This window comes from Penicillium chermesinum (genome assembly GCF_028974085.1).
Source record: "Penicillium chermesinum strain IBT 19713 chromosome Unknown utg000007l:1.0-2695246.0:1.0-2697696.0, whole genome shotgun sequence".
Classification (NCBI taxonomy): Eukaryota; Fungi; Ascomycota; class Eurotiomycetes; order Eurotiales; family Aspergillaceae; genus Penicillium; species Penicillium chermesinum.
In genome coordinates, this window is record NW_026695317.1 from 643,658 (window position 1) to 670,924 (window position 27,267).

Sequence of the window (27,267 nt, forward strand, 5' to 3'; positions counted from 1 at the left end):
TAGGATGGCGTTATGTGTTTGTTTTCTTTATCTTATTCCCCAGGGGCGGAACTGGCCTAGTCAATAGATGACAATCCATAGACCAAAAGCAAGATGAATTCCCATGTTCAAGGACCGGCTACGCGATGAGAAATGATCCGCACTTCACGACACTTCATTGGAAATGTGATAGATACATTGATAAGCTGGACTGAATTTGGTATTATACATATTGCTCGCCCCTAAACCCCCAACGGCGCTATTAGAACCAAAATGATTCAAGAGTCATCGGCGAAACGCTGGCCCTCAAGTAGTTCTCCCACTTGCATCACAAGCTCATCATACCCATATTGGCCTACCACTTGGATGCCAGCCAAGCCAGATTTCTTACCCCCGGTGTTGGTCACAGCCACCGGGACCGAAATAGCAGGCAAGCCAGCTAGACTGGCTGGGACTGTGAATACATCATTTACATAAGCGTCTAAAGGAGATCGATTGGCTGATAGGCCTGTCAAATCTGACAGCAGAGGGGGTGGAGATGGTGCAGTCGGACAGACAAGCACATCCACACCAGACGCGGGACGTTCAGAAGATTTTTCGTTCTCGTGGGCTAAAGGATGTCCAGCTCCAAACACAGAGTTGAAATCTTGCTGGACGAGGCGACGAACGCGCTGTGCCTGTATGAAGTAATTGTCCATGGCGTCGGCGCTCAAGCTAAAAGTCCCCAGAAGAATGCGGCGCTTCACTTCTGCCCCAAACCCACTTCCGCGAGTTTGTGAGTAAAGTGGAGCGTCCAGAGATTTATCGCTGTCTGCATGGTCTCCACGTGTTCCGTAACGCACACCATCATATTTAGCCAGATTTGAAGAGGCCTCCGCTGGTGCAAGGACATAGTACGCAGATAGAGCATGCTTGGTGGCTGGTAAAGAGACTGGGTGGATAGCGTGCCCTTGTTTCTGCAAATGAGCTAGAGACAAGAGCCAGGCTTTTCGAACGGACGGTTCGAGCTCAGATATATTGTACTCTAATGGCACACCAATCCGAAGTGGTCTACACTGTAATGGAGATGGAGATGTAACCTGTGATAGACGCGCTCGTGACGATCGAGATATGCTGGTCGGGTCATGTGGATCATAGTGATTGAGAAGTGTGAATACATCCCGGACAGTGGATGTCTTCAGCCCTAAGATCCCGACTGTATCCAGCGAGTTGGCATAGGCGACAACGCCCCAGCGGGAGATCAGCCCATAGGAGGGCTTGAAGCCGACTGTTCCAGTATATGCAGCAGGAAGCCTGACTGATCCACCAGTATCAGTTCCCAGTGCCCTATGAAGATAATCAGTTGTTGGCCAGCTCTAACTGATAGTATCGAATGAATATACTCACGCATAGCATTGGTCTGCTGCTACCGCGACTGCACTGCCTCCGGAACTCCCGCCCGCGGAGAGATCCCCCTCGGCTCCATTGCGCACATTTTTGACAGGGCCAAATCGTGAGTAAACCGAGTGCGATCCCATTCCGAATTCATCAAGGTTTGTTTTCCCCGCAATTATGGCCCCTGCAGCCTCCAATTGTTCCACCACGGTGGCATTGAACGGACTATTGAACTTGTCCAGTATACCTGACCCACAGGTCGTTGGGAGGTCGCGAGTGCAGATGTTATCCTTCACTGATATGAGGCGGCCGTCAATCCTGAGACTTTGACTGTCCTAGAATACACAAGAGGTCAGTAAACCTTGAACTGGATGAGGCACCAAGTCAACGGACCTTGGTCTGCGCGCTGGTCGGCCTCCTGGACTCTTGCTTTCCAGGAGCCCGTACGAGGCAGAGGTGTTATGAAAGAATTGAGGTTTTGCACATATTGATTAGCGATGCACCTCTCAGCTTCTCGTAGAAGTGACATTTAGTTGTGATCGGGTAAGCTCGAAAGGGAAAAGATGCAAGTTGCGGCCGCTAAACCTCCGTGGCGCTTATCGTTATCGATAAGATGGTGCTCTGCAAATACAGTGAGAAGCGATTTCGCATCAATACGGGGACGCAGTGCTTTTCAGTACTAGGCCGCTTGTCATTATTAAAGCAGCAGGTGTGGAATGCATGTAGATCGATAGGCAGTGAAGAGTAGAATGGTATTTTGTATGGCTAGTAACAACCGCAGATATTTACTGTACATAGACAACAAAAAGAGCGGGATGACATGTACTCCCGCTGGTGGTCCAGTTGGTCAGGGCATCTGACTGTAATAGCAATTATTGAAATCAGAGAGTCGGCGGCTCGAATCCGCCCCAGCGGAGTATTTTCCTTTTTTCCCCCTTCCTTCAAATTCCGTCCAATGTTTCAAAATTTTTCTCGTCCCTGGTCCTTCGGGTTCTATTTATTGTATTTTTGCATTATAAAATTAATGGAATGTAGTGCGCTGACTATCGCTGAATAGCACATCATGGATGAGATCATTATCTGAAGTACTTGTAGTTAACTAGTTATAGTGAGACAAAGAAAGCGACTTGAACTTTCAGGAATATGACAATAAGCTATCCAATTCTGTCAATTACATGCATATGCAGGAGACAAGGAGCTCCTATTAAAAAGCCTGTCGCCTCAAATAGACGACCAATTTATTAGGTTTAGGTCGAGTTCTACTGTGTAAACCGAAGCTCCTTCGGCCCGAGCTTTAAACCGGACAAGACGTCATTCTTCGCTCTGCAATCTTTCTTGTCCTCTTCTTCTCCTTTCCCACCCATAGCAGCCATGTTTTCGCGCAGCACCTTGAAAGCCGCTGCTCAGAGTAGCAGGCACTCTGCATTTGCCTCATCAATCCTGTTCTCCGGCAAAGCTCCGCGCGTTAGCTTGCTTCCCGATGGCCGAAGGTCCATCTCCATGTACGGCTACACACAAGCCAAAGCTCTGGTCTACTCGAAATACGGCGAGCCAAAGGATGTTCTCAGGTGCGACTGATAATTATGATTTACCAATGTTCATCGTTTATAGACAGCAATGCTGACAGCTGAAATAAGACTGCACAAGCACTCCATCTCCGCCCCGCATGGAACACAAGTGAACCTTCGCCTCCTCACAGCGCCAATGAACCCGGCCGATGTCAACCAGATCCAAGGCGTTTATCCTAGCAAACCCCCCTTCGACAATACTCTCAGGCACAGGCGAGCCGGCAGCCGTGGGCGGTAATGAAGGCGCATTCGAAGTGATTTCCACAGGCGCGGGTGTCAAGAACCTCAGCAAAGGCGACTGGGTGATTATGAAACGGACTGGACAGGGCACTTGGCGAACACACGCACAGCTAGACGAGTCGCAGCTCATTCGTATTGAGGACAAGGAAGGTCTGACACCTCTGCAGGTTGGCACCGTCAGTGTTAACCCTGTTACTGCCTACCGCATGATCCGTGACTTCTGTCAATGGGACATGATGCGGACGGGTGAGGAGTGGCTGATTCAGAATGGGGCTAACAGCGGTGTCGGTCGTGCTGCCATCCAGCTAGGTCGCGAATGGGGTATCAAGACCTTGAATGTCATCCGTCAGCGCAATTCTCCAGAAGAGACCGATGCAATGAAGCAAGAGCTCAAGGACCTCGGTGCCACTGCTGTTGTTACTGAAGAGGAGCTCCTGTCCGGCGGCTTCCGGGATATGGTCAAAGAAATCACCCGCCAGGGTCGCGAGCCTATTCGTCTGGCTCTGAACTGTGTCGGTGGAAAGAATGCCACCGCGCTGGCTAAGACACTGGCGCCCGACTCACATATGGTCACCTACGGTGCTATGTCAAAGCAGCCGGTCGCTTTGCCATCGGGCTTGCTCATCTTCAAGAACCTTGCCTTCGACGGTTTCTGGGTCAGTAGGTGGGGCGATAAGAACCCTCAACTTAAAGAAAACACCATCAAGGATGTCTTACAGCTTACTCGGGCGGGCCGTTTCAAGGATATTCCTGTAGATGATGTCAAGTGGAATTGGAACACAGAAGGCCCAGTGTTGGCTGAGAGCGTCCAAGGCACTCTCGGAGGATTTCGCAGCGGCAAGGGTGTGTTTACATTTACCGGCGGGGATGAGTAGGCAAGAATGAAGTGTAAACGTTGTATCATATAACATCCGAGAATCCGAGCAATTGACATCGACTCATCCCCCATAGTTATAACGCAGCGTCTTGGTTTTAAACAGTTTATTCTTAAATCGTTCGGAAACATAGGGACCTATCTATGGACAGATGGCGGGCCAACAAGCCACTCTATTCACATTTCCAGTGTTTCTGGACCCAGTCAATGATAAGTTCTGTCATGCCCATAGAGGGCATGTATTCTTCGCTTTCCTTGGGGATGTCGGCGTCTAGACGAGCAAATTTGGCAGCTAATGCCAAGTACGGCTCAACAAATTCAATGTAGACCAGATCCACAGTTTCCGGCGGGGAACTTTCATCGGCGGAAAGCAAAGCCTGGAAAACATTGGGTACCTCGTAATATGATACGGGAAAATGAATGGTGTCATCTCCGTCTGTGCCTGCATCATCTTTGGTTGTGTATCCTGGGATAATGCTATCGTCATCTCGACGACTAATCAAGGGAACCTGGTGAGATGCAACGCCATAGACAGCAGCCATGGATTCTTGCTCCGACAGGGCCCCACTAGAATGCGAGAGCTTCTCCGGCGGAGCCAAGGAATCCAGCGAAGCTACGTCTTCGCGAGGTGCTCCAAGGACCTTCTTTTGCTTGTTCAGGACTTCAATGATTAGCTGGACCTTCTCGTAAGGAACATTCTTCACGTAGCGGAATTTGTTGCTGAAAGGAGATATAATGAAGGCCGTGTCCTGGAAAAAAGGACCTTTGAAGACATCAAAGCGGATCCCGCCCGTGTTCAAAATCGCTACCGCGGGGACACTCCCACGATTCTCATCTTTGAGTGAATCTGGCAGGACTTCCTTCGCTAGCCAGGAGTAAATGCTATCTGCATGAGGATAAGGCACACGTGACATCCAGAGGTTCCGTGGTGAGCATCCATGGACCGTATCGAGACGAAGAGCCCTTCGAGCGTCTGTGATCAGTCGCGACACATTGCGACCTTTTTCAGTGGGAAATGAGTCGTGATCGAGGCCGGTGTGATGGTAGAAGGAGAACAGATTATTATCGATGTAGCGTCGTTTGAAGACTGGGTTCGATGATGTATCTGGCTGTTTGCTGGTGGAGAGGCCGTCGATCGACATGAAGCCAATGGTCTCCATGAACCGCCCACTGGCTAGAGCCACGGCTTTGGAATCATATTGCGCGTAATCACGAATATGCTCATGTCCTCCAAAAAACTGTATGGGTGTACTCCAGCGAAACTTGCGGATCTCTCTGTAGATGGCTCGGTATTCGCTAGAGTGGGCCGGCACATGTCCAGCAATTAAGAATAGATCTACATCCGTCATCTGGATGGCCTCCTGGAACCAGGCTTGCTTGATGGTCTCTTCTACGGGCTGTACAACCGTGTTATTGTAGTTCCCGTTGAAATTAAAAAGAAATCCGAAAGCGACGATACGGATGCCTTGGTTCTTGGTTGTGAACTTTCTGTAGCGTGGAGCTAGCGGTACTAGCTCGGAGGTGACGGGGTGATAGATATCGATATTAGATGCTAGATAGCTAGCTCGAAAGTTCGGGACCGTCGTCAGGAATTCAGCCTCTGATGTGTTATGTTGGTAGAGCTCATGATTCCCGGAGGTGATCACGTCTATATGCTGATGACGGAGAATCTCCGACAAATAGATGCCCTTGGGCTTGGACGAGTCATAAAGACCATTTCCTTCCACCCGGTCGCCCGTATCGATAACTAGCAGGTCTCGACCTTGCTCCTCGATCTTTTCTCTCATGCGAGAGGCAAACGATATGTAGTCACCCCAGTCAGCGGAGAACGACGGCCTGGAGTTACTGATTAGTAGGACCTATACTAGGGAGCCCTAGAAAGGACATACTCCTGCAGATGACCTGCCAGCCAGCCATGGGTATCCGTTGTATGCAGAAAATTGAGTTGGCCAATCTCAAGGTCACGTAGGGGAGCGGAGATGGGAGCTGGGGCTGCGGGCTGCGCGGCGAGCGCCGACGGGAGGAGCCAGGGCAACACGGACAACAACATCCTGGGAGTGGAGGGTTTCCCGAGGTTATACTCCACAAGAGTTGGTCCTGAAGACAAAAATAAAGACAGACGTTGAGCGCGAAAGATAAGAGACCGGGAGGAGGGAAATGGCAGCTAATGAATACGCGAAGGGACCTTGATAGATAGGCAGCTCAGATAGAAAGACTGGTCGATAAGCGATAACAGATAACCAGCTCCTCATCCTGTTACGGAAGGAGCTGCCGGTGAAAAATCCGGCTGACTAAGGGCCCAACATCTTCCTGATTTGCATCTCAAAAGATTCAAAGGGCTTTTCCGTTACCCAACCTTTACTTTGTTCGCTCTTCGAACGCCCTGTACGCCCGTTTCGGTCCTGCGGACTCGTCAATCCTCGCCTCTCTTTTCTTCCTCGATCTATCCCCAAACCCACACAATGGTGGCTCCACGACTTTTCCGCCCAGCAGCTCGTCTGGTCTCCTCGCGCTTTGCGGCCGCCCCTCTTCGCTCTGCCTTTGCCCAGTCTGCATGCGCCCAATCGGCTCTGCGCGTCCGAGGTTATGCTTCCGAGAGCGGCACCAAGGAGGTGACCGTTCGCGACGCCCTGAACGAGGCCCTGGCGGAGGAGCTGGAGCTCAACGAGAAGACTTTCATTCTTGGAGAGGAGGTTGCACAGTACAACGGCGCGTAAGGACCCCCCCACAGTCTTGCCAGCGCATTTCTGAGGTCACTCTTTACGAGTGAATTAGCTTCGGTTGAATCCAGAATCAGTCTACTGACATGGAATTCTTTCCCGCAGTTACAAGGTCACTCGGGGCTTGTTGGATCGGTTTGGTCCGAAGCGAGTTATTGACACCCCCATTACTGAGGCTGGTTTCACTGGCCTCGCTGTTGGTGCTGCTCTTGCCGGTCTGCACCCTATTGTAAGTGCATTGGGAATGAGAAATACTACGGCTGGCAGTTGCTGTCAGCACTCGGGCAAGAAGGGAGCCACTAACCAAAAGACCATGATTATAGGCCGAATTCATGACCTTCAACTTCGCCATGCAGGCGATTGACCAGATTATCAACTCCGCCGCTAAGACCCACTACATGTCCGGTGGTATCCAGCCTTGCAACGTTACTTTCCGTGGCCCCAATGGCTTTGCTGCCGGCGTCGCCGCCCAGCACTCTCAGGACTACTCAGCCTGGTACGGTAGCATTCCCGGTCTCAAGGTTGTTTCACCGTGGTCCTCTGAGGATGCCAAGGGTCTGTTGAAGGCTGCTATCCGTGACCCCAACCCAGTCGTTGTGCTAGAGAACGAGTGAGTCCTCTCTCTCATGATTATTGCAGGCACCATTCGTATCTAATCCAATATCTTCAAATAGGCTTATGTACGGTCAAGCGTTCCCCATGAGCGAGGCTGCTCAGAAGAACGACTTTGTCCTGCCTATTGGCAAGGCTAAGATCGAGCGCCCGGGTTCCGACCTCACCATCGTTTCTGTTTCCCGTTGTGTCGGCCAGTCCCTGTCTGCTGCCCAGACCCTTAAGCAACAGTACGGTGTCGATGCTGAAGTTATTAACCTCCGCTCGATCAAGCCCCTCGATGTCGAGACCATTATTGCCTCCCTCAAGAAGACTGGTCGTCTGATGGTGGTTGAGTCCGGTTACCCCATGTTCGGTGTTGCCTCCGAGATCTTGGCTCTTTCCATGGAGTACGGCTTCGACTACTTGACCGCGCCTGCTGTCCGTGTGACCGGTGCTGAGGTTCCCACTCCCTACGCCGTTGGTCTCGAGAACATGAGCTTCCCCCAGGAAGACACCATTGTCACCCAGGCTGCCAAGCTGCTGCGTCTGTAAGCGCGCAAGCCAAACCTGCTTTTAATAAAACTATGTGCCTAGTACCCTTTTCATTTGTTGCATCTTCTCAGACCCCGTTTGTTCCATCATGTCATTGTTTATTCTAGCCTAGACAAATTTTGGGAAACCAGTGTACGATTACCCGCAGTTCGAGTTTTTGATTTTCCCTGTGTAAGATCGTAGTTGACGTTGAACTTTCCTCTTCATTATATCTCAACACCGATGGCTAACTTGTAATTCAATTATTGATAATATCGTATAATTTTTATGAGGGAGAAGGGAAAGGGGGACGGTTGGTGTGGAGAACAAAAAAAAGAAAGGAAAACATGGTAAGTGACCCAGCCAGACCCGAAAGCTTACCCCCCTCAAACGCCATCTCAATGTGGTATGATAATTAAAAGCCAGCTCTAAGCTTCAGCATTGGCATGATATCCAGGACAAGAGGGGGAACAGGCTGTTGGCTTCCTCGGATTATAATAACCCCCGCCGTCCTTCAGGTCTGGCGCGTAGTCCTCATCGGTATCACTCTCCACCGCCTCATCACCCATGCTTTGGTTCTGCGACTTGAATTCTGTGCTTCCAGCGGGCTGGACTTCAGGGGGGGTCGTCGTCATCGTCGCCTAAAACGTTCTTCTTCGCTGGTGCCGTGGGACCTTTTACTGCGGCGAAAGAACTTTTGAAACCGCCTTTCTTGAAGCCCCCCTTCCCCTTATTAAGAGTATTAGATGTATCGGCATTTGGCGTATCAATGACGGTGAGCCCGTTCTGCTCATCTGCTTTGCGCTCGGCGCGTCGAGCCTTCTCTGCTGCGTTGGGGTCGCGCGATAGCTCTTTTAGATCTTGAAGTCGTCGTCGATGCTGGTGGTCATAGGACCCGATATGCGCTTCATACTCCGGGTGCCGCGCGTATGACTTGTTGCATAGCGAGCATGTGAAGGCGCTCAGCGCGGCGCGCGCTGACTCTGTCTGGACCGCGTTAGCAGGGAGGGCTCATTGACAAATTTCCCCTGGTTCATACCTTAGGTGCAGGATTTGTGAAGCCTCGCTGTTGAACATGGATATTGAGCAACTGTTCTGACTGACAGTGAGAGTACCAAGGGACATTACCGGTGCCATAGTCTACAGGCGGGAAGTTGGGGATGATGAATGAGTGAAATTACATTGGGCGGAGTTGGCGGGCGATCGCCGCCGCGGTTTCCCTGTTTTCTTCCGTCAAACTATTTTCCTCCTTTGCGTCTCACGATTTACTTACGAATGATGTTGGTTTGAATCTACGAGTCTCCTTTTTTCTTTTTTATCTAGTTTCTTTTTCCTTTTTTTTTTTGACTTTCAATTCAAACACCAAAAGCCAATATTATGGATTCTCGAGACCCTAAACCGGTGGACATCGACGCGAAGTCGATCATCTCTATGCAAGAGCTGGATCCTTCCCCTGTGCACGAGGACTTGGGAGACCCGAGCGTGGAACTCGGAGCAGGCGAATATTTCCCCAGACCAGAAGAGAAGCGATCGAGGACATGCGGCTTCCCAAGACCGGTGCTGGGTCTTCGGCCTCATCGATGGGATGCACTTCGTACGTGAAGTGCCTTTCGGAAGTCGTTGGAAAGTGCCCCAAGGTGCTAACAAACAATACAGTTTCCGGCCTTCAAAAGTACTCTACATACCCTCCCACGGTATTCTCTTTTCTCCACTTTGTGAACACCTCCTTGATCCCGCTGGCGACTCGCTCTGTGCCCGCTAGCGAGTCGTATCTTCTACTCACGCGACCAATTTACCAAGCGCCCGGATTGGAGCACATCTTCTTGACGATCCCCATCATCACGCATATTGTCTCTGGCATTGCTCTTCGAAACATCCGTGGCTCGCGGCGCGCTCGCCTGTATGGCGCAGAGACTCGCGCTCAACGAAGTCTTCTATCGTCTTGGCCTAGGGTTTCCCTCCAAGCCCGCGCTGGATACATACTGGCACCACTGCTCTGTCTGCATGTGCTTGTCAACCGCGCTACCCCATTATTGATTGAGGGTGGTAGCTCTGGCGTGGGACTCGGGTATGTGGCCCATGGTATCGCGCGCAGCCCAGTGTTCTGGAATATCTTCTATCTGATGTTTGTCACTTCAAGTGTCTGGCACTTTGTGGGAGGATGGGCCACTTGGATGGGCTGGAGGGTCACTACTGCCCGCACTGATCGTAGACACACGAGCAAAGGCTCGCTGGAAGGTCTTTTGGGAAGTTCGGAGAGCGTTGACCGCACTAGGCGACAGCGCAAGATGTGGTGGACTGTCAATGGCATCGCGGTAGCTGGAGCAGCATTCTGGCTTGCTGGTGCCCTTGGAATTGTCGGCCGTGCTGGTCTTGCTGCGGGTTGGGAGGCTCAAGGGTGGAATAACATGTACAGTCACGTTCCAGTGATTGGCGCGTGGCTGTGACGAGAGATCGGATTCGGGGGATCTTCCATGCATATAATATCACTCTGTACTCTAGATGTAATCTTGAATAACCTAGTATTAATACTTCTACTAATAAATGGTCACTGTTCATTTGGATCTCTAGTAGATTGTAGTGGATTTCCTCGTCTACTTCATCAACAGCACTTGGTCCGTGCGCGTAATTTTTTTCCCGCAAAGGCGCGACTGGACATTTTCACTTGGGGTACGCAACCTTTACTCATGATCTTCTCGCCTAGACAACCAGCTGTGTTCTGCATTCCACGATGCGCATTTGCCTATAAATTGTCCAACAGCACTCGGTTTCTCAAGCCTTACCAACCCACTCGCTCTTTTTGCCAGTCGCCCGCCATGGAGAACCCCAAGAACCAACGAGTGAACTATTGCGGCGCAGAGTACAATGTAATTAAGGAGGGTCTTGCGTACATACTCAACCCGCCTGCTCAAGAGGCAGCTGCAACGGGAACAAAGAAAGACCTCAAATCCAACGACGAATCCCAATCGGTCTTCTACAACCCCATCCAACAGTTCAACCGAGACCTGAGCGTACTGGCCATTCGCGCCTTCGGAGAACACACTGTCGACCAAAGGAAGCAAAGACTGGCGAAGAGGAACCAGAAACGTGGCACAGACAATAGTGCGGAACAAGGTACGAAGCGTAAACGCGAGGGCGAAGACAACACACAAGAACCTGTCGCAAAAAGGCTGGGCATAAAAGAAGACGAAGAAGCCAACTCAGACTCCCCAGAGATTGTCACAAGCGCTTCTGGGGAACAGACACAGAATGGCAAGCAACAGCCAGTGGCCCTCCCTGGTCACTCATTCAAAGTCTTGGATGCGCTGTCTGCTACCGGTTTACGGGCCCTTCGATATGCTTCGGAATTGCCAATGGTTACTAAGGTTGTGGCCAACGATTTGTCGACCTCGGCAATTGATTCTATGAAGACGAACATCGGCTATAATAAACTAGAGGGCCGGATCCAGCCTAATTTAGGCGACGCACGCGCTTTCATGTATGGCTGCGGCCCGGCGCAAAAATTCGACGTCATTGATCTGGATCCGTATGGCACGGCGGCTCCTTTTACAGATGCCGCAGTCCAGGCCGTTAGAGACGGAGGGCTCCTATGTGTGACCTGCACGGATGCTGGTGTCTGGGCCTCTACTGGCTACGCAGAAAAGGCATATGCACTCTATGGCGGCGTTCCTATCAAAGGCCCCCAATCGCATGAAGGCGGACTACGCCTGATTCTGAATAGCATTGCTATTTCAGCCGCTAGATATGGAATGTCTATCGAGCCACTTCTTTCCCTATCGATTGATTTCTATGCTCGTGTTTTCGTACGCGTTTATAACTCTCCAGCGCAGGTCAAGTTCCTTGCCAGCAACACTATGGTGGTCTATAACTGTGACTCTGGATGCGGTGCTTGGACTACACAACCATTGGCTGTGGCCAAATCAAAGCTTGACCGTAAAGGCAACCCAGTTCACCACTTTGGGCTAGCCCAAGCGCCTACTGCTGGCCCACACTGTGAACATTGCGGATTCAAAACACACCTCGCAGGTCCTATGTGGGGTGGTAAGCTTCACAACACCCATTTTATCCAAAAGATTCTTGGTATCCTCCCCGACCTTGACCCTGAGACATACCAAACCATTCCTCGTATCGAAGGTATGTTGACCACAGCCCTCGAGGAGGACTTGGACGCCATCACTTCTGAAGCTGCAGAGGCAAATCCCCAAGACTCCGAGTACCCAGCTATCATTCCACGATCAGACCCAACCGCTAGAGACCCTTACCCCTTCTTCATGACCCTTAGCAATCTCTCGCGCATCTTACGTTGCACTACTGTTCCCGCTGACAAGTTTCGCGGCGCATTACATTCCATCGGCTACCGTTCTACACGTAGCCACGCTAGAGCGAATTCAATTCGAACCGACGCGCCCTGGACTGTCGTCTGGGAAGTGATGCGTGAGTGGGTCCGCCAACATTCCCCTATTAAGGAATCAAGCCTGAAGCCCGGCACAGCTGCCGCCGCGATCATGAGCAAGAGCCGTGAGAACTTGCGCAAAGTACATGATGGAGACTCTAGACTGGCTTTGCTCAAGAAAAATCTTCTCGCGGCCGTTGAGTCTGGGCGCGACGCGGATGAGTTGATCACGAAGATCGAAGCCTCCCTTTACCGATCCAGCCCTCGTTCTGCCGTGCCCTTTTCTGAAGCCAACAAATCAGAGGGTCAGCCAAATGATACTGCACCACAGGAGCATCCTGAGTCAAATGCCCCAGAGAAAGCTCATTATAGTACACTCGATATTAGGTTTGACAGCGCTCTGGGTCGGGAAGCATCAGCGGCTCAATCCAAGAAACGCTTGGTGAGGTACCAGATGAATCCTCGAGCAAATTGGGGACCGCTGAATCGTGCTACGGTAACTTCGAACCAAGCAGAATGAGTTGAATTTGTCTCCATGTGTATCATACAAACCCTCCGTTCCCCCCAATGGGAATTATCCAGATGCTGCCTACTAGTACCTGGTTGTCAACATAGATCATCAGGGTCTGGCATGAAGTAGCTTACTTTCGCTAGGAAACCACGTGTGATGGATGTTACTCTTCAAAAAACACAAGCTTGAAGCTCCAACCTGGGCATGACTAGTAAATTTCTACAAGTCTTGATACTGAGTTGATAATAGTTCAACTCTTGGCTGTACTAGTACTGCAATCAGGATGCTACAGGATGCTACGATTGTCTATTGATGAATTGTAAACAAACAACATTATGACATATCATTAATCCCAGTATGAACACCAACGAGCCAGTAGACGAAGCCGACTCGAGTTTAAAACAAAAGGGCGAAAGAAAACATAGATCACAATCGTCACGTCTCAGGAAATGTAAAGCAGCGCGCCAAGAGAGGAACAAATGAATATTTGGCTTCTTTTCGCATCATGCATATGTAAACATGAGATGGGGAAGGAGGTCGGAAGGAGGTCGGGAATCACAACAATCAGATGCCTAGAACTGTGAAACTGCAACGGCGACAGCCTGTGATTCACTGTGGCTGATGCTGACAGTGACAGACTTGACGCCTGCCTGCTTAGCTGCGGCTGCGGCGGCACCGTGGAGCTAGAGAGGGTTCAAGGTTAGTGTCAACGTTGAAATGAGGGAAATCAACCTGATCCAAAACTTACGTTCACCAAGGGGGCGCCGGTAGCGTCACTCGTGATCTCAATCTCCTTCAGGGCCGCACCGGCACCCTTGCTGCTGACACCCAAGGATTTGAACACTGCTTCCTTGGCACTCCAGCGTCCAGCAAAAGAAGACTGGGGAGAAGCAGCCTTGCGGCAGTACTCCTGCTCGCTGGCAGTGAAGTTACGCTCAACAAATGTATCATTGTCAATGTTGACGGCATCGATGTTCTCAACATCAACACCAACCTTTGAGTTCTCTGCAGCGCTGGCCTTCGCAAGTGACTCGACAACCTCACGGGTGCTCTTCTCGTTGGGTTGCTCAGCCTTTGGAGGAGCTGAAGAGTACTTCAACTCGGAGGTCTTCTTGTCAACACTGACACGGTAATCAGGATTAAGGAAGACCTTGCTTTGGAGCTCATCCTCATAAGGAGCCTTGCTCTTCGCCACGAAGATGCTGTTGTTGATCAGGCCATTGTGGAAGAAGCGGTAGGCCTTCTTCTGCCGGGACTCCACCTTAGTCTTGTAAGTCTCGTATTGGGACTTGTCAAGAGTGGCAAACAGGTACTTAGGATGGACACCAATAACTTGGGCACCCTTCTGACCGAAACCGAAGGATGTAACGGAGAATGCCTTGATACCATCAGTTTGGATACTGCGGCTGGGGTACACAATGTAATCGAACTTCTCCATGACCTTGTCAACGTTATCCGCATTCCGGTTGCCAGGCACGAGACCGCTGTCTAGGACTTGCAAACAGCCGTTGAACATCCAGGCACCAGCAGCACCCTTGGGGTGCCCGGTGAGGTACTTCTGGAAGATACCCATGACGGCATTACCCTTCTTACGGCCAAGGTGCTTGAGTTGCTGACAGATGACATCCGATTCGTTCTTGTCATTGGCAACAGTAGAAGTACCGTGGAAGGAGGCGACACCGATATCATCGACAGTCAGGCCCCAAGTGGCCAAAGCACCACGCAGAGGAGCGATGCGCGAATCCTGCTTCCAGAAGTTGTTGCCCAGAGAGAACTGGGCATCCTTCTCCTGACGAGTGGCCTCGCGCTCGATATGCTGAGCACGCTCTTGCATGAACTCAGACGCATTGAAAGTCTCATCACCCAGAGCCTTCATAGCATCAACTTCCTCTTGCAGGTACATGAGCTCCGATTCTTGCCACTCCTTAATCTGCTTCTTGCGTAGATCCAACTGGCGGCGACGGTACTTGATATCCAACAGAGGAGACGGGAATTTGCCAGGGTTCTCACGAGCAGTGGTGAGGACACCCTGACCTGGAGCAGGAACAGATCGACCGATCTTGTCAGTGGCAGTGGTCGTTAGAGCAATGATGCCGTGGATAGGAAGACCCATGTCCAACGCAAGCTGAGCACTCATAATAAGCTGCATACCGCAACCTTGCGACTCCATGAAACCGGCACGGGTGGTGGTAGTTGGTCGGGACATCTCTTGAGGAGTACGGCCGTGAGCAAACTCATCCTCGGCATTACTGGTGGCTTTCATGTTGGCGAACTCGTATGAGCCTTCCTCCTGGAAGTCATCAAAACCACCGACGAAGCAGACACGAGCCTTGCCCTCGACAATAGTCTCGTAGCCGATGTCGACGGACTCAACGGCAGTGGCACAAGCACCGACAGGGGTCTTGATAGGACCAGTGGATGACAGGAGCAACATGTTGACCCAAGCACTCATGGTGTTGATGAAAGACTCCTGCAGGATATCCTTCTGCAGGGGCTTGTCAAGGAAACGGTCCTTGTACATTCCACGTAGAGCGTGAGTACCACCAATGCCAGAACCGATACAGTTACCAACCTCAGAGAGGTGGACATACTTGTAGAACTCATATGGGTCAGTGACACCGGCAGAGAGCATGGACTCGACAGTACAGACAAGGACAAACAGAGTGACAGGGTCCACCTGTTCAATGATGTCCTCAGGGATACCATAGCGGCGGGCATCCCAGCCCGTGGGGATTTGACCGGCGACAAGACGGTCAAACTGGAGGGCCTTGGGAATAAGGAGATTGGCACCCTTCCGCAAGCGAACAGTAAACTCGCCTGATTCCGGAATCTCGAAGATCTCAACCTTGTCACCATGCGCACGCTTGAACTCTTCAGCGGTCTCCTTCGAGGCCTCGAAGGGCTCGAGATCCTCTTGGATAACAATCTCTTGCAATAGCTGCTTCTGCTTGGGATCGTATCCCTTGAAAAGCTCAGGCTCGATAAGACGGATACCGGAGTGTTCAAGGATGTGCTTCTCGTACTTAGGCTTGACATCCTTGTCATCGACAGGTTCGCCCGTCTTACCATCGACCCAGCCAGAGTAGGCCTTGCCCTTGAGAGGTCCGTTGTGGTGCTTAATCAGACCCATGATCCAAGCCATTTCAACACAGCCCTCAAGCGAGAATTTGCCGTAGGCTTCCATCTCCCAACGAGTACGAGAGTTACCCCAGGGGCCGACCTCGGAGAAACCAGTGACCACGACAACCTTGTCGAGGTTCACCATACCCTTGAGAGATTCGTTGATGGGCTTGACCTCTTTTTCCCAGTCGGGGAGCTTGGGGAATTCGAACTTGATGTTGGCGCGAGGCTCGGCAACAACTTTTTGGTACAAAACGCCGCTGTCTTCGCCATTTACAACCTTCTGTTCGATGGCAGTCTCCTTGATGACAGCCTGGCGAATATCGCTGGTCTCCATGATTTCAGTACGGAGCTTGGTCATCAATCCCTTGAGATCGGGGATGAACTGAAGGCCACCGTTCAGATCAGCCCAAACGGGATCAAGTTGGCAGAGGTTGACGATGGCCGGAGACATCAGACCCAAGAGATTGAAAGCCATTTCCTGCTGGGAGAAAGTTCGCACACCAAGCTTCTCAACACCCTCAGCGGTCATATTATTTCCGCCCATCAGGCCAGTACCACGGGTCCATCCGATGACGGCACCACAGATGGTGAGGTAGTTGCTCCAGTTCTCGGAGTACCAGCGGTTGAAAAGTGTCTCAAGGGCAAGTTTGGATTCGGAGTACAAACCATCGTTTCCGAAAGTGCCATGATTGGGAGAAAGGGGCAAGACAACCTGAGCCGGACGAGTCTCAAAACCGTGAGCCTGCTTCTGAGTCTTGATGGCGCCCAGAAGACGGAGCAAATTTGTGAGCATAATACGGTGGGCAAGCTCGGATTTGGAATCAATTGAGTCGATTTCACGACCGTTTTCAGGAATGGCAGCGAAAGGAACCACGAAGTCCAGGTCCCAGCCAAGACCCTTCTTGTTGTCGTAGATGTAGTCGACCAGAGCCTGCACATCTTGCTGGCTACCCTGGTTGAAAGGTACAACGACGAGTTGAGATCCACGAGCGCCGTAGCGCGCGTACATGGCCTGGTAGTATTCAGTCACCTCGCGAGAGAAGCGACTGGTAGTAACAACGACCTTGGCTCCACCGCTAATAAGGCCTTGCAGAACCTCGGCACCAATGGAACCAGCACCAGCACCGGTCATAAGAACATACTTGTCCTGGAAAGTAAGACCAGAGGCTGCCGCCGATTCCAATACGTTCAAATAGATACCGGTGAGCTTCTTGTTGTAGTCCCAGCCGTGCTCGGACTTTTTCTTCAAGTGCAAGAAAGGAATGGTTTCAACCTTGCCAGGGCGGGTGGGCGTACGCTTGAATCCGTTGCGACCTTTCTTGGCAGTGCCGTTCTCTGGGGGCATGATTTGGTTCTCATTCATGTTCAAAGCATGCAAGACATCCTTGTAGAGAGCGTCAAATTGAAGCTGTGTGGCCTTGGAAAGACGGTGCTGCTTGCGCATGAGCTTGTAAACATTCTTAAGATCATGCTGAACCTTAGTACGGTTGCTGTACTCAGAGATAGGACCGCCATTGGCCATCTGCTTTACATAGTGTTCCAGCTTGCGCACGCTGGGGCGCTCAACCTCTTTGAAACCGATGTTACCACGGGCATCAATGGTGGTCTGAGGGCCTGTAGGGACGGCAACATCCTTGTACACAGGAGCAACATTGATGACCTCGCGGCAGTTCTCAATGAGCTGTTGACCAAGCTCCTTGGCCAATTGGTAGGTCTCACCACGTTCGGTGGGGCAGTTGTCCATGTGGTATTGCATGAAGTCGAGGAGGAGGGGGTTGGAACGGTTCATGATGCGAATACACTGGCTGACAATTTCGCGATCAACCACTTGCAAACGGCCAAAAATGATATCGTAGTACATGCTTAGGGCGTCCTGGCGCGCCCAGTTCCATGAGGAGTCATAAACACGAGCCTTCAGTGGGTCGAACGAGGGTTCGATACCCGAGGCGTAGAAGTCACCGTGCTCAGCCTGCCACAGGTCCAGCTGCGCCTGCAAGGCTTTTTGAGTTTCTTGTGAAGTGATGAAAGCCTTATCACCGGCACGCAGATCCATCTTAAGGTAACGGGCAATAGCCTCGAGCTGTTGCTTGAACAGAGCCCGTTGGTCCTTGGTCAGAGCATCGATGGCGGCAGGATCCATCATCATGCCGCCGCTGCTACCGCCGCTGCTATCTCCGCCAGCAGCTGGGGTTGAGAGATTGACACCAGCGCTTGCGGCATATTTGTTGGCAACGTCATCAAGGAAGGCCTTGGCATCTGCATCCGAGCCGAGACGGGAGGCCGGCTCCATGGTGATGGCGAGCAGAAGCACTCCGTCCTGGCGGCCGGCGCCCAAGCCCCATCGTGTCTCGAGATATTTGCGAACCGCAGTAATATTAAAACCACCGGGCATTTTAGAGGCGACCATACGCGCAATTAGAGATGATGACTGCTTGCCCAATTGACCATTAAAGGTCGCCTGCATCGAAGCACCCAACTCATCCAATGGAGTGTCTTCAGGCTTCTCTGGGGTAGAGCCAAATTCTTTTCCGAGGTCTCCCAGGATTTCGTTCTGTAGGGTGGATTTACCTGATCCCCAGTGTCAGCGGGCATTCCTCTCCATTGAACAGTACCAAACTGTTTTGGTGTTGTAACATACCTCCAACAAGGTCCTTGATAGCTTTTGTTAATGGCACATCGGCCAGACCCTTCTTCAACTTCTGGGCCACGAGGGAACGCAGAATGTCGACTGCTGTCACCGGCACATCCGCAATTGCAGCGGCTGGACCAGCACTTGGAGGTGGAGGAGCTGCTACTGCTGCTGCTGGAACTGGAGCACCTGCTGCTGCAGCAGGTGCGGCAGAGGCAGCTGGAGTCTCAGCAGCTGGCTCTTCCTCCTCGATAGGGTCGACGTCGTAGTAGATCTCCTTTGCGTCTTTATTGTAGCAAAGAATTTGACGTTGTACGGAAGTAGCGGCATCGTAGGCTTCGTATTTGGAAGCGAGAGTTCGACGAGCCATGCCTCCGAGGGTATCGGCGGGACCAATCTCAACGATCCGCTCAGTGCGTTGCTCGGCGAGAATAACATCTTGAGTTTCAATCCATCGAACGGGGGAGGCAAACTGGTATGCAAGCAGCTCCACCAGTAAGGTGTGAGACAGCTCTTGTTCAATCTCTGGGCGCATGGTGATGGAGTATGAGGGTATCGAGTATTAGGATGTAAGAGGCAGGACAGCGCGTCCTAGAGTAGAGAGTGCGACAAAGACAATGGTCGCAAGCTGCCTTCTAGAGGCTCACCAAAGCAAATAAAATTGAAATTAAACACACAGGGTAGAAAGAAACAAGGGACTGAGGGAAGAAGAGAGAAGGCGAAGAACCCAGCCTGAGAAGAAGCTGCGAGGGTACCACCAAAAACGGGAGCCACTATTATCCCAGGAATCCAAGCAAAAAAAAAAAGGTGGGAAAGCGATAGGCCCGATCCGACAGGCGGTCAGTGTCCCGGGTACGGTCAGCCCGTTGGTATTGAGTACTGGATTGTAATGGATCGTAATTGGCTGTAATTGGGGAACGCTAAGGAAAATCTACGCTAAGGAAAAGCCTTGGGGGAGGGGGCGCTTTTGGAGCCCGGCCGAAACTAAGATTAGTCGATCAATACTTTTACATGGTTGGAAAGATCTGGAATTTTCATATTATTCATCTCAGCGAGACTCTGAATATGTTGGGTTTGGGGGGTTGCTACCTTATACTATAGTAGTAATCAACCCCAGTTTCAAGCTGTTGATATCCACCCACCCTACTTGTTTATACACATTGAGTTGTTTATGTTTTTGCTACTACAGCTTCTGCATTATGACACACTAGATACATAAGGGCATGTTCGATGGAAATACTTGTACTCTTAAAATCTTCTAATATGACTAGATTTGATGCTTACGATATAATTAGACTTTCTCGTCATAAATTTCCTAGCCTTCAAACCAGCCCCGTAGCAGGGATGGAGTCACGTGGTGCAGAGAACCTCCGCTCAACCACGATCCAGTTGAGAGGCCGTTGGGGGGGGGGGCGAAGCCTTACGACCGGGTTGAATGGGCCAGCCATACTAAATCAACATGACCCGCTCGAATGGCCCAGGAGCGTAGGGACGTACTGTAACAGAGAGTTCCAAAAGCTGTCAGGTACGGCTGTCACGTATGCCCCGTACATCAATACCTCCTCACGCAGCCGCCACCAATCACACACAAGCATTTCTCCCCAACAACCCCAATCAACACGGTTTTCATTACTTTGTTCCACCGAGCAAAAACCGAAATTCCTGTTGAACCCGTCGCCCTAAACCGTTTCCGGTGTACGACAGTTCAACAGCGGCTGCTTTTCTTTTTTTTCTTTTTTGGGTATCTTACGGTTCTTTTTTTTTTACTGGGTCCGTCGTTTTCTGCTGACATCCGACATCTCTGGTGTTTCTCTAACTTTTTCGATTCCTACATCTTCTTGCCTTTCTCTTTGGATTTTGTTCGTATTTCTCGCTTGTATCTATTTAATCCGGAGGACTGGTGAGTGTCGATCCGGGGGCAAGACTAAGCCCCCTTTACCTTCCCGCCAAAACGCCCAAGCTCCAAAAAAAATTCCCCCGCCGAGCTAACATCATCGCTCTTCCCTCCAGATCCTCAATTGTTTCCTGAGAACCCCCTGGGTCTCTTTATGAGGAGAGAGACTAGAAACTGAAGAGCCCAACTGGAACATATCTTCACCATGTACGGCACATCAACCGGTCCTCAGACCGGCATCAATACCCCTCGATCCTCGCAATCGCTCCGCCCTCTTATCCTCTCACATGGCTCCCTCGAATTTTCTTTCCTCGTGCCAACCTCCCTCCATTTCCATGCCTCTCAGTTAAAAGACGCCTTGACGGCCTCATTACCCGAACCCACAGATGAATTGGCCCTGGATGACGAACCATCCTCCGTCGCCGAGCTGGTCGCTCGCTATATCGGCTATGTGGCCAGTGAGGTCGAGGAAGGCGAAGACGATGCCCAGGGAAGCTACTTGGAGGTTTTGAAGCTTGTCCTTAATGAGTTTGAGCGGGCTTTCATGCGCGGAAATGATGTCCACGCTGTCGCGGCCGCCTTGCCAGGCATCGTCTCCAAGAAGAACCATGTTGTTGAGGCCTATTATGCCGGACGAGCTGCTGCAGGTCGCCCAACCAAGCCTTATGATTCGGCGCTCTTCCGCGCTGCTTCTGAGGAAGCTGCCGGCATCTACACTGTCTTTGGTGGTCAGGGCAATATTGAGGAGTACTTCGATGAACTCCGCGCAGTGTACAACACCTATTCCACGTTTGTCGAGGAGCTTATCGTTTCCTCTGCAGAGCTCCTGCAGTCTCTCTCACGAGAGCCTGAGGCGAGCAAGCTCTACCCGAAGGGGTTGGATATCATGCAGTGGCTTCAGGATCGGGATTCTCAGCCAGACACCGATTATCTTGTCTCCGCCCCCGTCAGTCTGCCCCTCATTGGTTTAGTGCAACTGGCTCACTACATGGTTACCTGCAAGGTTCTGGGGCGCCAACCAGGTGATCTGCTTGAGCGTATTCGGGGAACTACTGGCCACTCACAGGGCGTGGTGACCGCTGCTGCCATTGCCACTGCCACCAGCTGGGAGTCATTCGGCCAATCGGTAAAGAATGCTCTGACCATGCTTTTCTGGATTGGTTTGCGAAGCCAGCAAGCTTATCCTCGTACATCTCTTGCTCCTTCCGTACTTCAAGATTCCGTTGAACATGGTGAAGGGGTACCGACCCCTATGCTCTCTATCCGTGATCTCTCTCGGGCTGCAGTTCAGGGGCATATCGACGCAACTAACCAGCACTTACCCGAAGACCGCCACATTGCCATCTCTCTGGTGAACAGTGCGCGTAACTTTGTGGTGACTGGTCCCCCCATTTCTCTCTACGGTTTGAACGTTCGTCTCCGCAAGGTCAAGGCCCCGACTGGACTAGACCAGAACCGAATTCCCTTCACACAGCGTAAGATTCGCTTTGTCAACCGATTCCTTCCAATCACCGCTCCTTTCCACAGCCAGTACCTCACCTCTGCGTATGACCGCATCCTCGACGACTTGGAAGATATTGAGATTCCTGCCTCGTCCTTCTCTATCGCCGTGTTCGACACCAAGAGTGGTGAAGACCTTCGTCAGTTGGGTGCCAAGAATGCCGTTCCATCCTTGGTCCGCATGATCACTCACGATCCCGTCAACTGGGAGCAAGCTACAGTTTTCCCTGGTGCTACCCACATAATAGATTTCGGCCCCGGTGGAATCTCTGGTCTAGGTGTTCTCACCAACCGCAACAAAGATGGTACTGGCGTTCGAGTCATATTAGCTGGGGAGATGGACGGTACCAATGCCGAAGTGGGCTACAAACCTGAGCTGTTTGACCGTGACGAACACTCTGTCAAGTACGCTGTGGACTGGGTAAAGGAACATGGACCCCGGTTGATTCAGACCTCTACCGGTGAGACTTACGTTGACACCAAGCTGAGCCGTCTTCTGGGTATCCCTCCTGTGATGGTGGCTGCAATGACCCCCACTACCGTTCCTTGGGATTTTGTGGTCGCTACAATGAACGCGGGATATCACATTGAGTTGGCCGGTGGTGGTTACTACAACGCCAAGACTATGACCGAAGCCGTCACTAAGATCGAAAAGGCTATCCCACCTGGCCGTGGAATCACTGTCAACCTGATCTATGTCAATCCTCGTGCTATGGGCTGGCAGATCCCTCTTATCGGCCGCCTTCGGGCCGATGGTGTGCCTATTGAGGGTCTCTCTATTGGTGCAGGTGTGCCTTCCATTGAAGTCGCCAATGAATACATTCAGACCCTAGGCCTCCGTCACATTGCCTTCAAGCCTGGATCCGCCGATGCTATTCAACAAGTGATCAATATCGCCAAGGCCAACCCTAAGTTCCCTGTTATTCTTCAGTGGACTGGCGGCCGAGGTGGTGGTCACCATTCCTTCGAGGACTTCCATCAACCTATCCTTCAGATGTATGGTCGCTTGCGCAAGCAAGAGAACATTGTTCTTGTGGCCGGCAGTGGTTTCGGCGGGGCTGAGGATACTTATCCATACCTCACTGGTGCTTGGTCTGCTAAGTATGGATACCCTGCAATGCCCTTTGATGGATGTATGTTCGGTAGCCGTATGATGGTCGCCAAGGAAGCACACACTTCAAAGAACGCCAAGCAGGCTATCGTTGATGCCCCAGGTGTCGGCGATTCTGAGTGGGAGAAGACCTACAAGGGTGCGGCAGGTGGTGTGATCACTGTCTTGTCTGAAATGGGTGAGCCTATCCATAAGCTCGCAACCCGTGGTGTTCTGTTCTGGCAGGAGATGGACCAGACGATCTTCAAGCTCGACAAGGCCAAGCGAGTCCCTGAACTCAAGAAGAAGCGCGACTACATCATCAAAAAGCTCAATGATGATTTCCAGAAGGTCTGGTTTGGTCGCAATGCTGCGGGAGAGACTGTCGATTTAGAGGATATGACTTACAGCGAAGTTGTTCATCGTATGGTCGAACTCATGTATGTGAAGCACGAGTCTCGATGGATTGATGACTCGTTGAAGCGCCTTACTGGAGACTTCTTGCGTCGTGTTGAGGAGCGTTTCACCACCGCGAATGGCCAGGCTTCTCTGCTGCAGAACTACTCCGAGTTGAACACCCCTTACCCGGCTATCGATAACATCCTCGCCGCCTACCCCGAGGCTGCGACCCAGCTGATCAACGCGCAAGACGTTCAGCACTTCCTTCTTCTTTGCCAGCGTCGCGGACAGAAGCCTGTTCCCTTCGTTCCTTCCCTTGATGAAAACTTCGAGTATTTCTTCAAGAAGGACTCTCTCTGGCAGAGCGAGGACCTCGAAGCAGTCGTTGGTCAAGATGTCGGTCGTACCTGTATTCTGCAAGGTCCTATGGCTGCTCGTTTCTCTACCTCCATTGATGAGCCTGTCAAGGACATCTTGGAAGGTGTCCACCACGGTCACATTGCAGGCTTGCTCCGCGATGTGTACGGTGGCGACAAGACTAAGATTCCCGTGATTGAATACTTTGGAGGCAAACTCATCGATACCGAAGACGAGTCGGAGCTGGAAGGCCTCACAATCTTGGAGGAGGCCAACAAGGTCAGCTTCCGTCTTTCATCGTCCTCTGCTGACTTGCCGGACTTGGACCGCTGGCTTCGCCTGCTAGCCGGGGACAAGTACTCCTGGCGCCATGCACTGTTCCAGACTGAGGTCTTTGTACAAGGCCACCGTTTCCAGACAAACCCTCTGAAGCGAATCGTGGCTCCCACTGCTGGCCTTTTCGTTGAAATCGCCAACCCCAACGACACTGCCAAGACTGTTGTCAGCGTTCGTGAACCTTACCAGTCTGGAAAGTTGGTGAAGACAGTTGAGGCCAAACTCAATGAGAAGAATCAAATCTGTCTCACTCTGTTTGAAGGCCGAACTGCCGAAGGGGGTGTTGTTCCCTTGACATTCCTCTTCACTTACCACCCGGAGACTGGATACGCCCCTATCCGTGAGGTGATGGGAGACCGCAATGACCGCATCAAGGAGTTCTACTACCGAATCTGGTTTGGCAACAAGGATGTGCCCTTTGACACTCCCACCACAGCGATCTTCAATGGTGGCCAGAGCACTATCACTTCCCAAGCCGTCGCAGACTTCGTCCATGCCGTTGGCAATACCGGCGAAGCTTTTGTCGACCGTCCTGGAAAGGAGGTTTTTGCTCCCATGGATTTCGCCATTGTAGCTGGCTGGAAGGCCATTACAAAGCCAATCTTCCCTCGCACTATCGACGGTGACTTGCTGAAGCTTGTTCACTTGTCAAACGGTTTCAAGATGGTGCCAGGTGCTCAACCTCTCAAGGTCGGCGATGTTCTGGATACCACTGCTCAGATCAATGCCGTGATCAACCAGGATTCTGGCAAGATGGTCGAGGTTTGTGGTACTATCAAGCGTGACGGTAAAGAGATCATGCACGTCACTAGTCAATTCTTGTACCGTGGCGTGTATACCGACTTTGAGAATACCTTCCAACGCAAGGAGGAGGTGCCTATTCAGGTACACCTGGCTACCAGCCGTGACGTTGCTATCCTTCGCTCTAAGGAATGGTTCCGCGTGGATGAGCCTGACTTGGAGCTGCTGGGCCAAACCCTCACCTTCCGTCTACAGAGCTTGATTCACTTCAAGAACACGGATGTTTTTAGCAATGTTCAAACTGTCGGTCAGGTTCAACTCGAGCTGCCTACCAAAGAAGTCATCCAGGTTGCCTCTGTAGAGTACGAAGCCGGTACTTCCCATGGCAACCCTGTCATTGATTACTTGCAGCGCAACGGTACTTCGATTGAGCAGCCAGTTTATTTTGAGAACCCTATTCCTCTGGGTGGTAAGACGCCTCTGGAACTGCGTGCTCCAGCTTCCAACGAGACCTATGCTCGTGTCTCTGGTGACTACAACCCCATCCACGTTTCGCGTGTCTTCTCCAGCTACGCCAACCTTCCCGGCACGATTACCCATGGAATGTACAGCAGTGCTGCTGTGCGTAGCTTCGTGGAGACTTGGGCGGCCGAGAATAATATAGGACGTGTCCGTGGCTTCCATGTCTCATTGGTTGGCATGGTCTTGCCGAATGATGTGATCACTGTCAAGTTGCAGCATGTTGGCATGATTGCCGGTCGCAAAATCATCAAGGTCGAGGTCAGCAACAAAGAAACGGAGGACAAGGTGCTCCTTGGTGAGGCAGAGGTTGAACAGCCTGTAACCTCTTACGTCTTCACTGGTCAGGGTTCTCAAGAGCAGGGCATGGGTATGGAGCTTTATGCCAGCAGCCCTGTTGCCAAGGAGGTTTGGGATCGTGCCGATCGCCACTTCATCGAGAACTACGGTCTTTCTATCATTGACATTGTCAAGAACAATCCTAAGGAGTTGACTGTCTACTTCGGCGGTCCACGTGGCAAGGCCATTCGCCAGAACTACATGGCCATGACCTTCGAATCAGTCAACCCTGACGGCTCCATCAAGTCGGAGAAGATTTTCAAGGAGGTTGATGAGACCACTGCCTCGTACACATATCGCTCCCCCACGGGTCTATTGTCAGCAACACAGTTCACCCAGCCTGCTTTGACTCTAATGGAGAAGGCTAGCTTCGAGGACATGTCTTCCAAGGGCCTAGTCCAACGTGCCAGTAGCTTCGCTGGTCACTCTCTTGGTGAATACTCTGCCCTGGCTGCTTTGGCCGATGTTATGCCTATTGAGAGCTTGGTCTCTGTCGTGTTCTATCGTGGCCTGACCATGCAGGTCGCTGTCGAGCGTGACGAGCAAGGTCGTTCAAACTACTCCATGTCCGCCGTCAACCCTAGCCGTATCTCCAAGACCTTCAACGAGCAGGCCCTACAGTATGTCGTGGAAAACATTGCTGAGGAGACTGGCTGGCTACTGGAGATTGTCAACTACAACGTGGCCAACATGCAATATGTTGCTGCTGGTGACGTGAGTATCCCCCATTGATAATCCTCTTTCTAATGACCATGCTTTTGCATGAGCCTTTCTCGTATCTATCTGTATACTAATACCCAACTTAGAACCGTGCTCTTGACTGCCTTACCAACCTGCTGAACTACCTCAAGGCTCAGAACATTGACATTCCCGCTCTCATGCAGAGCATGTCACTTGAGGATGTCAAGGCTCACCTTGTGACCATGATCAAGGAGTGTGCGAAGCAGACCGAAGCCAAGCCTAAGCCTATCGAACTCGAGCGTGGCTTTGCGACAATCCCACTCAAGGGTATCGACGTGCCGTTCCACAGCACTTTCCTGCGCTCTGGTGTCAAGCCTTTCCGGTCCTTTTTGCTGAAGAAGATCAACAAGACCACCATCGACCCCAGCAAGCTGATCGACAAGTATATTCCCAACGTCACGGCTCGTCCCTTCCAGATAACGAAGGAATACTTCGAGGATGTGTACCGGTTGACTAATTCCCCCCCGCATTGCCTCCATCCTGGCCAACTGGGACAAGTATGAGGAGAGCAGTGAGACTGCGCCCCGCGCTTAATATTCTTGTACCCTGTGATTCCCCCTCCTGTCTCGCTTAATCTTTATTCCCATGATAGAAAGACCCAGTCTTACCTCGGTCATGACGTGACATGTCTCTTCATATTTGGCGGAGTTGTATCTGAAACTCTTCAGTCTTGTTATCTTTTGTTGTGTCATTAGTTTTAAGCTTAGACATAATTGATTTCTGTCTCATAAAATATCATCAGTGGTAGTTTGGTGCACAGGACGCTAGAACCAAGGGTATTCATGGCATTCATGCTCACCACCGATTCACTGCTC

The 27,267-nt window shown here is 51.4% G+C and overlaps 9 protein-coding genes across 9 annotated transcripts; 5 read left to right on the forward strand and 4 right to left on the reverse strand.

Annotated features, from left to right (window-relative positions):
* Nucleotides 1–257: 257 nt before the first annotated feature.
* On the reverse strand, nt 258–1,882 carry N7468_008963 (glutamyl-tRNA(Gln) amidotransferase subunit HER2; the record flags this gene model as incomplete). The annotated part of the gene is made up of 3 exons (XM_058478259.1): nt 258–1,305; nt 1,366–1,671; nt 1,734–1,882. The coding sequence occupies 3 exons, from the start codon at nt 1,880–1,882 to the stop codon at nt 258–260; spliced, it is 1,503 nt and encodes a 500-aa protein (XP_058326589.1).
* Nucleotides 1,883–2,724: 842 nt separating this feature from the next.
* On the forward strand, nt 2,725–4,036 carry N7468_008964 (enoyl-[acyl-carrier-protein] reductase; the record flags this gene model as incomplete). The annotated part of the gene is made up of 3 exons (XM_058478260.1): nt 2,725–2,921; nt 2,991–3,090; nt 3,140–4,036. The coding sequence occupies 3 exons, from the start codon at nt 2,725–2,727 to the stop codon at nt 4,034–4,036; spliced, it is 1,194 nt and encodes a 397-aa protein (XP_058326590.1).
* A 172-nt stretch (nt 4,037–4,208) lies between these two features.
* On the reverse strand, nt 4,209–6,085 carry N7468_008965 (metallophosphoesterase family protein; the record flags this gene model as incomplete). The annotated part of the gene is made up of 2 exons (XM_058478261.1): nt 4,209–5,871; nt 5,925–6,085. 2 exons carry the CDS (start codon nt 6,083–6,085, stop codon nt 4,209–4,211), a joined length of 1,824 nt encoding a protein of 607 aa, XP_058326591.1.
* A 412-nt stretch (nt 6,086–6,497) lies between these two features.
* On the forward strand, nt 6,498–7,901 carry N7468_008966 (pyruvate dehydrogenase (acetyl-transferring) subunit E1 beta; the record flags this gene model as incomplete). The annotated part of the gene is made up of 4 exons (XM_058478262.1): nt 6,498–6,748; nt 6,861–6,984; nt 7,079–7,365; nt 7,430–7,901. The coding sequence occupies 4 exons, from the start codon at nt 6,498–6,500 to the stop codon at nt 7,899–7,901; spliced, it is 1,134 nt and encodes a 377-aa protein (XP_058326592.1).
* Nucleotides 7,902–8,495: 594 nt separating this feature from the next.
* Nucleotides 8,496–9,017, reverse strand: N7468_008967 (putative C2H2 finger domain protein; the record flags this gene model as incomplete). The annotated part of the gene is made up of 3 exons (XM_058478263.1): nt 8,496–8,867; nt 8,920–8,946; nt 9,009–9,017. 3 exons carry the CDS (start codon nt 9,015–9,017, stop codon nt 8,496–8,498), a joined length of 408 nt encoding a protein of 135 aa, XP_058326593.1.
* Nucleotides 9,018–9,257: 240 nt separating this feature from the next.
* N7468_008968 (MCP1 family protein) lies at nt 9,258–10,327 on the forward strand (the record flags this gene model as incomplete). The annotated part of the gene is made up of 2 exons (XM_058478264.1): nt 9,258–9,474; nt 9,537–10,327. 2 exons carry the CDS (start codon nt 9,258–9,260, stop codon nt 10,325–10,327), a joined length of 1,008 nt encoding a protein of 335 aa, XP_058326594.1.
* A 369-nt stretch (nt 10,328–10,696) lies between these two features.
* On the forward strand, nt 10,697–12,793 carry N7468_008969 (tRNA (guanine26-N2)-dimethyltransferase; the record flags this gene model as incomplete). The annotated part of the gene is made up of 1 exon (XM_058478265.1): nt 10,697–12,793. The coding sequence occupies one exon, from the start codon at nt 10,697–10,699 to the stop codon at nt 12,791–12,793; it is 2,097 nt and encodes a 698-aa protein (XP_058326595.1).
* A 563-nt stretch (nt 12,794–13,356) lies between these two features.
* On the reverse strand, nt 13,357–19,071 carry N7468_008970 (trifunctional fatty acid synthase subunit FAS2; the record flags this gene model as incomplete). The annotated part of the gene is made up of 3 exons (XM_058478266.1): nt 13,357–13,467; nt 13,533–18,475; nt 18,546–19,071. The coding sequence occupies 3 exons, from the start codon at nt 19,069–19,071 to the stop codon at nt 13,357–13,359; spliced, it is 5,580 nt and encodes a 1,859-aa protein (XP_058326596.1).
* A 1,564-nt stretch (nt 19,072–20,635) lies between these two features.
* On the forward strand, nt 20,636–26,955 carry N7468_008971 (tetrafunctional fatty acid synthase subunit FAS1; the record flags this gene model as incomplete). The annotated part of the gene is made up of 2 exons (XM_058478267.1): nt 20,636–26,425; nt 26,518–26,955. The coding sequence occupies 2 exons, from the start codon at nt 20,636–20,638 to the stop codon at nt 26,953–26,955; spliced, it is 6,228 nt and encodes a 2,075-aa protein (XP_058326597.1).
* Nucleotides 26,956–27,267: the final 312 nt, after the last annotated feature.